Raw genomic sequence first — 11,281 nt, 5'->3', positions numbered from 1 at the left:
GCTTAATTTGGTTATGTTTGTGTTTATTTCAATATGACATAGTAATGCTCAGGTGTTGGGATGAAAAGTGTTCATTAAATATCTTTGATCCGACTTGCATAAGAGTAGATCATATTTAAATAATTTTCTTACCATATATTCAATGCTTGGCAAAATGTATTTACCTATATCCCAAAGGAACATGCCATTTGGATTGACTAATTAATGGTCTTACACACAACATGTGTCTAAAATATGATTTGTTAGATTAACACACAAAGCTTATATTAATAATAGCTTCACCTCAAACAGTTACACCATCAAACATTACATTGCCGCAATTTGCATCAAACTACACGCTGCCACATTTTTGCAGATACAGTGGGACTTAAAGTTGAAGTTATGGTTATTAGATCAAGATGTTGTCACAGATGGCAGCCTTCATACTGCGTTTTCGTACTTATTAACGAAGGTTGGTGCACATATGTCATAGTGTTAAAGGAATCATGCAGCCCTCTCTTAGAAACACTTTTAATAGACTGCAAACCATTTTATTCACCGCGGGAGTTTTCCTCATTCATTCTGGCTGGTGTTTACATCCCACCTCAGGCCTGTGTGAGTGAGGCACTCCAACACCCGGCTGAGCAGATCAACAACATGGAGCACAAACACCCAGACTCCCTGCTCATTCTTCTTGGGGACTTTAACGGAGCAAACCCCAGCAAAGAACTGCCGAAATACAGACAGCACATTATGTGTAGTGTAGCACCAGAGACAAAAACACACTGGACCACTGCACTAAAGGATGCTTATCGCTCAGTCCCTCAAGCAGCTTTGAGACTCTCTGATCGTTGCCCGGTTCGTCTTCTCCCGTCCTATCAGACAGAAATTAAAATCTGCAAAGCCTGTGGTGAAGACTGTGAAGAGATGGACTAATGAGGCCAAGCTGGAGCTACAGTCCTGCCTCCACTGATCGGAGTGTTTTTGAGGCTGCTGCTACAGACCATGGATGAGCTCAATGACACTGTGAAATCATACACTAAAACCTTCTGCACATACAACAACAACAACAGAGGAGGCTTACAGAGGTGGGGGACAGGATTCTGTACAACCAGGCCAGAAACACACTGACGAGGGAGATCAAGGTAAGAAGAGCTACACTGAATAGCTGGAAAAAAGTTTTCAGTCAACGACCCCTTGTCAGTTTGGAGAGGCCTGGAAGTACTCACCAACTACAGGAGAGCATCCCCACCACTGAGGACGATCACCATCTGGCTGATGACCTGATGACCTGAATGTCTTCTATTGCAGGTTTGAAAAGCCAACTTGCTCAACTGCCCATCATCAAACAACCACCTACACTCTCTGCCTCCTTCTCACCTCCCAACCGACCCCCCCACCGGCACTGAGGATCTACGAAGAGGATTTGAGTCGGCTCTTTCACAGATAGAAGATCAGGAAGGCTCCGGGCCCAGACGGTGTGTCCCCCTCCTGCCTGAAAGTCTGTGCTGACCAGCTGGCCCCGATCTTCACACAGATCTTCAACCGATCACTGGAGCTGTGTGAAGTCCCCTCCTGCTTCAAGCGCTCCACGATCATCCCGGTCCCCAAGAAATCCTCCATCACAGGATTAAATGACTACAGGCCCACCGCCCTGACGTCTGTGGTCATGAAATCCTTTGAAAGATTGGTGTTGACCCATCTGAAGGACATCACAGTTTGCCAACCGTGCAAATAGGTCGGTGGATGCTGCAGTTAACATGGGACTGCACCATATGCAACACCTTGACTCCCCAGGGACATATGCAACGGTTCTGTTTGTGGACTTCAGCTCGACATTCAACAGTATCATCTCGGAGGTACTTCAACCTAAACTCTTCCAGCTCACCCTGACAGCACCCACAAGCTTCCTGACAGACAGGGCGCAGCAGGTGAGGCTGGGAAAATCACCTCCAGCACCCGGACCATAAGGACTGGCGCCCCCCAGGGATGTGTGCTTCCTTATTGTGGAAAAAAATAACTTTTTTCTATTTTATTTTATCTTATATTATTGCGTAGTTGTATATGTAGCTATAAATATATTACTTTTGACTGTCTACTTTATGTGAGGGGATGTAGCTCAGTGGTAGAGCGCATGCTTTGCATGTATGAGGCCCCGGGTTCAATCCCCGGCATCTCCACATCTTTTTGTCTACGTCGAGTCGAAATCGTGGCCACAGGGACGTTTAATGAGAACCTTACTAGCTTACTGATTCTTGAAAAGCCATGACTTTACATACGTACAATTATACTTCTGTGTCTGGTGTTATATAGTTAGCTAGCTGCATAATTGTGACGGTGACATGGCTTTGGAAACACTGAGCCTATGAAAAGTAACACTTATTTCAGATATTTCTGACACAGTGAATTGACAGACATGCATTGATCTCCGTTCTATGATAGTAAATAACCTAATCATTAAAATAAACTAATAATACGAAACTATTTTAGAACACGTGATATTCCCCACAGTCATAAACGCACCACAAGCCCCCGCCCCAGCGGTAACTAAGGAGATCACAGTTATGTTTACTACAAAGATGTCCTCCATGCTAGCTGCTATCTCGGAGCTGGTCAACAAAATGCCCACCATCTAAATATCTCACTTTATTTCAACACCAACACCGTTCTTCCCTGAACGAGCTTCCTAAAGAATTCGGGAAAAATGCAACTAAAGTATCTCAAAACCCTATTGACACCCCAGGTAAGTTCAGTGGCGAGTTAGCCAATGCTAGCTAATGATGCTGGAGAGCAGCGCCAGATGGAGAGTGTGACTGTTACCCTTCGCGATCTTACACCACGACAGAAACGAAGCTGTAACGGAACACACTGCTTCTCCCGTCAATTCGGCATTCAAGTGATTTTACCGATCTGTGTCTAATTGGTGCTAAACGCGAAATACAGATTTTTTTTTTTGCACAGTGAACTTAACTTATCTGACTTTGCTCACTAACGACTACCGAAAGTCAGGTTAAACACGTAAGCTACGGCTAATGTGCCCCAAATCAACCGGAGATGGCGTCTTAATGAGTCGGGCGCACTCTAAAGTCACGTGTCAGCCCTTGAACAAACTACATCAGTGTTAAAAGTTAAAACAGGTGGATCTTCTATGGAGTCTGGCACGACCCACCCTCCTGCTAAAACCAGCCCAATACATCTAGCGATCACGTGTGACTGTCTGTTTTCTCTGCCTTCCTTTCGCAGGAGGCTGCTGCCAAAGTGACGTGCATGGCCTGGGCACCGAATAACACTAAGTTTGCCGTTTGCACGGTCGATAGAGTGGTGCTACTCTATGACGAGCAGGGAGAGAGGAGGGACAAATTCTCCACCAAACCCCATGACTCCAAGGTGGGTCAGAAGGGCCGTCAGTCTGATGTTGTCTAATACATACAGCTTCACGTATTATAAACAGTTCAAACCCCTTATGGTTAAGGTTGGACAAACATAAAAGGAAACAACACCAAAGGCAAGGCACAAGAAAAAAAGAAGATGAGGCCTTTAAAATGAATAGACAATCAGTGCCATTTTTTTTATTGTAGGTACTCGACCATTGCATCTTCAAGTATCCTGTCAAGATGTTCCTCGAACAGGAGTGTCTGGTTTTATATTCCTGTCGTGACGCCACCGAGGACATTAACATTGTTTTATTGTAATGTATTTTATTGACACGTACAGAAGACTGTATGAAAATCCAGATGATGAGAAAAAAGTAACGTGACAGGAGAGGTCAAGAGGTCAATTCAAGGGGAAAACCAAACAAACAATGGAAAAAATGACTAAAGATAAAGAAAATGCTTCCTTTACTCGGCACGTTTGACTTGTTTCTGTCGTGCATTATGAATTAATCTGCATTGTGTGTCAATAATAATCCAATGAAATCTTTTTGTCAGTACGGAAAAGAGAGCTACGTTGTCAAAGACATGGCATTCTCGCCGGACTCCACCAAAATCGCCATCGGCCAGTCCGACAACATCATCTTTGTCTACAGAATTGGGGAAGATTGGTAATGTCCCCTGTGAATGATTTCGTCTCCAATATCCATCTTCATTTTTTTGATATCTCTGCATACAAAATCTATAAACATATTTTTTAATTCATATCTTTCTATCCTAGGGGGGACAAGAAAGCCATTTGTCACAAATTTGTTCAGACCGTGAGTAAACATGAGCCGACACTTTGCTCTGGCTGCCGTATCAGTGTGTCATGTCATATTTTAGCTTGAGAAGTTGTGGCTTTCCGACCTAGAATTCTGACTTTAATCGCTGGTGACGAGTCTCACAAAAGCTGATTTTTCTTGGTCAGAAATGTGACTCTGACGACTTTGTAATGTAACATTTTATCCCCTGTGTTGCAGAACGCTGTGGCATGCTTGCTTTGGCCCGAAGAGCATGTAGTTGTTTATGGATTAGTGGACGGAAAGGTAAGCCAGCGACACGTTCTCCTCTTCAGCTGCAGTCTGTATAACCTTTGTGTCTTCTGTATTACCTTTGTGTATTCTGTATAATCTTTGTGTATTCTGATTGGTGGTATGACAGACGTGTCAGCAGGATAGCAGAAAGAAAGAGGGCTTGTAGTAGTAGTAGTAGTAGTGTCCTTCTAACTTTTAATGGATTTTTATCAGCATTAAACATCTGTTTTAGGTAAATGATAAATACAATTTTGTACAAATTAAACACTTTTTTCCTGACTTTTCCATAGGTTCGCCTCGCCAACACTCAGACAAACAAGTCATCAACCATCTACAGCACCGAGTCCTGTGTCGTCTCACTGGCATCCAAGTGAGTATAAGCATACACAATTATGATCAGTTAGCATAAGATGGTTGGCAACTCCCAAAAAACATATGCTGCGGGAAAGAAAAATGGCATGCTGACTGGCCAGTTCCTCAAAACGTCCACAAATGACATACGTGTGTATCGTCTTGTTCTGCGGTGCACTCAGTCCGTGTTCTTCTTCTGTTGTGTCAGCGTTTCTGGTAAAGGCATCGTGTCCGGCCACGCCGACGGGACAGTCGTGCGTTACTTCTTTGACGACGAAGGCTCAGGGGAGTCTCAGGTACCCGCCTTGACTTTCCTCACCCCTCCGTTTCTCCGCACTGTTGCTTACACATTTATGCCATACGTCCGACTAACAAACCCACGCTCCTACTCTGACACAGGGCAAGCTGTTGACTCACCCCTGTCCACCTTACGCCCTGGCCTGGGCCTCAAACAGCATCATGGTGGGCGGCTGTGACAAGAAGGTGGTGGCCTACGGCAGGGAGGGTCACATTCTGCAGACCTTTGACTACGGCCGCGACCGGACAGAGAGGGAGTTCACCGTGGCCGCCACCAGCCCCAGCGGGCAGTCGGTTGTGTTCGGCAGCTATGACCGGTCAGTATTACGCTCTCTCAGGCGGTATACAGACATTCCTGTGCGATATCTATCAGCCCAAATACTCAGATAAGTCTTCGCATTTCACCTCAGGTTGCGGGTGTTTAACTGGGCTCCCAGGAGAAGCGTGTGGGACGAAGCCAAGCCTAAAGAGATACTCAACCTCTACACCATTACCAGCTTGGCCTGGAAGAAAGACGGATCGCGCCTCTGCGCTGTGCGTGCTTTGTCTGTCGCATGTTGTTTGAACCCAGAGTGTGACCTTTACAGCCTGTCGCTCTTTACGTCTTCAGTGGAGATTTGCAGCGGCGGTTACATGTTGATTTATTGTGTGTGTATGTCTGTGTGTTTCGACAGGGAACACTTTGTGGGGGAGTGGAGCTGTTTGACTGCTGCTTGCGGAGAGCCATCTATAAGAACAAGTTTGAGATGATCTACGTTGGCCTGAGCCAGGTAGAGACAAGGAAGAAGAAAACGGAAATATTTGTCTGAACCAACAAAGCTGAAGTATCTTTCATTCCACAAACGATGAGTAGGACTCTGGACCAAATAGGCAATTCACACCCTCACTTTGGTCTGTGCCACTCGCCAATTAATAGGATTTGAAATTGAAAATAGCCAGCTGATTCTGCAATTGCAATAATTCTCATTTAATTAATTAGAATGCAAAGAAACAGTCCAGTATCTTAATTTCGTAATTAAGAAAGAGGAGAACAGAAAAGAAGGTTTTGAAAACAATCACAGTGTCTTCGGATATTCTAATTAATTGATGCGTTTCATGGACCTGTGAAGGGATTTTTTAAATTTTACAAACCTATTGTATTTGTATCAAATTTGAGGATTGACTAAACAATCAGTAGTTTTTATTTTTCTTTCCTGTTGTGAGTGATTCTGCATATTAGCTAAATACACTTGTATATAGGCCTTGGCCAGTACAGCTTTATTGGGCTAATACATCAAGTCGTTCATAAAATACAAATGAAAAGTCTAATTTCTTTCCTGATTTGCATTTTTGTCTCCCCTATGTTACTGTATTAATCACCTTTTTCTTCTCTAGGTGATAGTGAGGAACCTCTCGTCAGGAACGCGGGTGGTCCTGAAGTCCCATTATGGTTATGAGATAGAAGACGTCAAAATCATGGGCAAAGATCGCTACCTGGTGGCTCACACCTCCGATACTCTTCTTCTGGGAGACCTGCTGACAAATAAACTGAGTGAGGTAGGACTTCACCTCAATCACACCAAAAAAACAAACAAATAACGTTTTGTTAAGGTCCCTGTAATAAGCGTGAATTAATAGGTAATAAGGCCCTTATGAGTCCCTATAAGAAGCTTATTAACATTATTATATTAATAAGACTATACAAGTGTTAATAATAGCATCATTGCCATATGTATCATTACACGATAAGACAATTATTGTATTAAAATGTCATTCTTTATTCACATTTGATCAACCGTGACCACACATAGCACTGATTCCAGTTGGGGGAGCTGTGAAAAGCATAGTTAACTGTTAACAAGTGCATAATTAAGTACGTATTATTCTTAATAAAGCAACAAAAAAGCAATGACATAGTAGTTAAGTTATGAAACTCAATTTGTGTTTCTGATCCTATTATAAATGATTGTAAGAAGCTCATAAGGCTTTTATGCACATTTTTAAGCAGTCTGAACTGTGCTTATAAATGTCTTTATAATATAACAATAAACATGTTTATGATGTTATTATTTATACTTGTATAGTCTTATTAATGCATAATACTCTTTACAAGAATTGTACATGGACTTATAAGGGCCTTAATACCTAACTAACTTAATTAACTAATGCTTATTACAATCATTTATTATAAAGCATTATCAAAACACTTTTATTCTCTTGCACATGTTCAATTTTATCTTCTCGCTAATAAAATAGAGATGAATCTGGTGATAAAAGCCTTGAAAATTTACATTTGGAGAGTAGGTTGTTCCTATTCAGTAGTGTTTTCATTCAAAACTGTCCTTCTTCACAGCTTTAGAGCAGCTTGAATAAAATCAATTCACCTCCTCAAGTTTGTGTCCCCACCTGTCCTGCCGTATCGTACGCACATTATTCCTTGTTTCCTTCGCACTTGAACTCTGCCGCCTCCCTTCCAGGTGCCATGGCCCGGTTCAGGGGGAAATGAGAAGTTCTTCTTTGAAAACGAATCAGTAAGTGCACACAAAGGAAGATTATAATGGAGGCTCTTCTCCTTGAGTGTAAAAGACACTCAAGGACACGCGCTACTGTGTTTTATTGGACTGCATTTGATGTTTCAGGTGTGCATGATCTTTAACGCCGGGGAGCTGAGCCTGGTGGAATACAGTAACAACGAGATCCTGGGATCAGTCCGGACCGAATTTATGAACCCTCACCTCATCAGGTAGGTGCAGTTACACAAAACAAGAAAGAAATGCCTGAACAGGTTTGTCCGCTTCCAAAAAAACAAAAAGGAGAATACTCAGATCGTTATTACTGGTCTGAGCATGAACAATTTATTTCTCTGAATATAACCTCCCTACCCTGGCTCCATCATTATTATTATTATTATTATTATTATTATTATTATTATTATTATTATTGCAGACAGTTCACTATTATGCCGCTGTACATAGTTGCCTCCCAAATTGAAATGAATGCCATTTTTGCAGTGTCCCATTGTAAAAGTAGCCCTTCCTATACATGTATTGTCCAATTATGAGTCAAACATAAGACAGCAGTTCAAGATGGTGTCTGTTTGCAACTCGAAGAGCATAGGAAAGAAATTATGTGGAAAGTGTGTTTTAATCTTTATTCAAACCCCCAAAAATACTCTTGCTGCTAACACTGGGATCACAGTGCCTGAGCATTCCTAGCATTTCCAGCTCTGCCCATCAGATGGGGGTATTGAGCTGCACATGAATTCCAGATACCCGGCATCCGAAGAGTCGCTCAGCCTTCGCCTGCTCGTCAGCACACGTCCACGTTAAAATATGCAGCCCTGTCAAAGGTGCCATGACTGACAGTCCCCGGGTGACTGACTAATGGCCGACAGCAGGTGATGCCAGCAGATTCCAGCATGCTCTGACTGCTCCTCGCCTCAGGCTGGACGCGGTGGCGTGACAACATCATTGTGATCAGGAGGCATCCTGGAATTTGAACAGCAACTGAAGCCAATTACACTGAGCGGATGCTGGATTGTATACTTCCATGTTGAGTCGGTGTAAAGTCAGTCACGTTTCATTGACCAATGCTTCTTTTTTTTTTAAACTAAAGGTGTGTTTGTGTGTGTTTGTCTGTGCAGCGTCCGACTGAATGAGAGGAAGCAGAGAGGAGTGGAAGGCAACAAGAAGCTTGCATATCTAATTGATATAAAGACCATTTGCATTGGTAAGAACGTGTGTTTGTCACTGTGGTGTACTTTCCAGTGGTGGAAAGTACATCTACTCAAGTACGGTACTCCATTGCAATTTTCAGGTACTTTACTCGAGTATTTCCATTTCTGTGCACCGACGAGTGCGCTCAGACAGGCAGGCCGCCGAATAAAATGATGGGATGGGTTTATTACAGTCCTGCACTCGCCACACACACCAGATGTTTTTTTATTTTGTTTGTCAGTGCATTTGATTTATTGATTGCTGTCGGCATGTAGGGAGAATTTCGACAAAAGAATTATGATGTAATAGGTTAAGACCAGATATTTATCGGCGGGGGTAAATTCACAAAGCCCAGCTGTATATAAAGTAATTAAAATTAGCCCCATTTGGAACATTAAAGCGATGAACACATCAGTAACGATATTTGCATAATATACAGCACTATACATTATTGTGAAATACTGTATGCCATTCTGCATAATGAATGCTTTTATCTAGAATTTTGAATACATTACTCTTTTTTTTTTTTACACTATGGCATTCGTCAAATTCAGTGCCAGACATGGCTATTTTTCAAGTTACTGTCGCTGTAAGGATCCTCAATGAAACATGATAGCAAGATCTTGCTAAATTACCTACATTTCTTTTTAAGAACCTTTGATTTGTTTCCCCTCCATGTCCCTTCGGATGCTCTGTAGATTTTGAATATGTTGCACTGATCACTCATTACACTTCAATATCTTAGAGGTCAATAGTGCTGGCCATCCTGGTGGGTTTCCATCTTTAAATCACGTGTCTAACATAAAATGATAATGATAGTGTTGTCGTTCTTATTATCTACAAATCTTATCGAAAGACCAAAAACTAAAATGTCCGTCTGTTTGTCGCCCTGTCTGTGTCTTTTACCCCCACAAATACATAGTTTCTTCTTCTTTTTTTAAAGGCTCACTATAGTTTTTAAATCAACTCATACATGACGAATTAGTATATTTGTCTGGGACTATTTTCACCGGCGGATTAATCCACATTTGGTGTTCTGGTGAGTCTTTTGAGCAGCAGGAAGGTTGACTCACGTAAAGGACAGTGTGTGTGTTCATGGTAATGAAGGAACAGTGAGGCTCACTGATGTGTTTCTAATAGTTCTTGCACAACAATGAAGCTCTATGGCACCGAGGAGTATCCGGCTTTGGACACGCTGACAGTACGTGTTTGTAGCATCCATTGATTGTTGGTTTTGGTCTCTCTGTGGGATTTGGAAACAATAGGAAATGCTGAATATTTCCAGCCTTATCCTTTGATGCTAAAAAGTTTAGTTTAGTTCCAAGGCAAGAACAGCTTGGCGAGTGACTTCTCCGTACCTGACTGAGTAATAGTGAGTCATCAGTTTTCATCTTCAACCCTGTCAACTCTTGCAGATAAACATGCGCTGTTGGTTTTGTGAAGTGTCTTTTTGATTGGAGAACAGCTTCAATCTGCAGCTTTTGAACGCTTCCAGATGCTGATGATGCTGCCGTTGTTGTATTTCTCCCTCCATAAATCATTCAGTATGTCCTGTTTTACACATTGAGCCACACAGTTAGTTTTCACACACGAGTACTCGCCGTAATATTAAACTACTACAATAGCTGAAGTGTATCATCGTTGAACTGAATCATTCCCATTGAGTGGACCACACTGCCTGGATCATATTGCATTTTAATTAAAAACATTTGATGTATCAGCGGACCTCTAATATCAACTCGTTCCCAAGGCGGGTACCTTTTTTAAAGTAGAGACACTGCCTGATAGAATCATAGATAATTACTACAAGATGATTGGGTGATAACTTGATTAAAAAAGCCAATTTTAGCCGGAGACCCTGTCATGCTGGCAGTGTGGATGCTGCTCAGTAAAAACCTGTCCTTTCCTTCTCCCTCCTCAGTGGACTTGGCCGGGGGCTGCAATCTGGGAACCATCAGCCAAAACTCCAAGATTGACTGGCTGGAGCTCAATGAGACGGGACGCAAACTGCTGTTCAGGGACAAGAAGCTGCGGGTGAGAATAAAAAAAACCCTTGGCGCCCTGAGGGGTCGTGGGAGAGGAAATGATGGGAGAGAGGCTCTTAAGGCAGACAGGGCAGATGACAGATAGGATGCTGATTAGTGAAGTAGTGAGTCAAGGAGAAAAATCCCCACCTTGGTTGTGGCTTGTCTAAAGTTAAAGCCACGTCCATCACCCAAATAATGTCTTGTGGCTTTTTGTGGGGCCATTTTTGCTCATCCAGGCAATACAATTTCAGAATAAATGAGGATGCCACGGGGGGGTCGAAAGTCTCAAGAGAACTTTATTGTCACGCCGAAGGGATGAAATTCATTTATGTGGCGCCAATGGTGCTACTTTTAACATTAACGAAGTGCAAACAGGGTGGACAACATAAGGTGCACAGGACGCAGCAAGATAAGCATGTTTGAAATAAGGCGACCAATTACCAATCATTCAAATATAATTAGAATTTTGTCGAGCATACATTTCA

At 42.5% G+C, this 11,281-nt stretch overlaps 1 protein-coding gene across 1 annotated transcript in view; it reads left to right on the top strand.

The window, feature by feature from the left end:
- Positions 1-2,683: 2,683 nt before the first annotated feature.
- Positions 2,684-11,281, top strand: part of ift172 (intraflagellar transport 172) — a gene marked incomplete at both ends in the record, with an annotated part of 35,773 nt that continues 27,175 nt past the window's right edge. Inside the window, 15 exons of the mRNA XM_079215035.1 lie at positions 2,684-2,722; positions 3,223-3,366; positions 3,909-4,021; positions 4,132-4,171; positions 4,373-4,438; positions 4,717-4,796; positions 4,986-5,073; positions 5,177-5,391; positions 5,485-5,608; positions 5,749-5,844; positions 6,449-6,610; positions 7,531-7,584; positions 7,693-7,796; positions 8,697-8,782; positions 10,691-10,803. Of these exons, the coding sequence (XP_079071161.1) occupies positions 2,684-2,722; positions 3,223-3,366; positions 3,909-4,021; positions 4,132-4,171; positions 4,373-4,438; positions 4,717-4,796; positions 4,986-5,073; positions 5,177-5,391; positions 5,485-5,608; positions 5,749-5,844; positions 6,449-6,610; positions 7,531-7,584; positions 7,693-7,796; positions 8,697-8,782; positions 10,691-10,803 (1,524 nt within the window). The remainder of the gene's footprint in view (positions 2,723-3,222; positions 3,367-3,908; positions 4,022-4,131; positions 4,172-4,372; positions 4,439-4,716; positions 4,797-4,985; positions 5,074-5,176; positions 5,392-5,484; positions 5,609-5,748; positions 5,845-6,448; positions 6,611-7,530; positions 7,585-7,692; positions 7,797-8,696; positions 8,783-10,690; positions 10,804-11,281) is intronic.

Source organism: Taurulus bubalis (assembly GCF_910589615.1).
Source record: "Taurulus bubalis genome assembly, chromosome: 3".
Classification (NCBI taxonomy): Eukaryota; Metazoa; Chordata; class Actinopteri; order Perciformes; family Cottidae; genus Taurulus; species Taurulus bubalis.
Note: the sequence above shows the minus strand (reverse complement) of the source record. Positions and strands in the feature narration are given on the sequence as shown.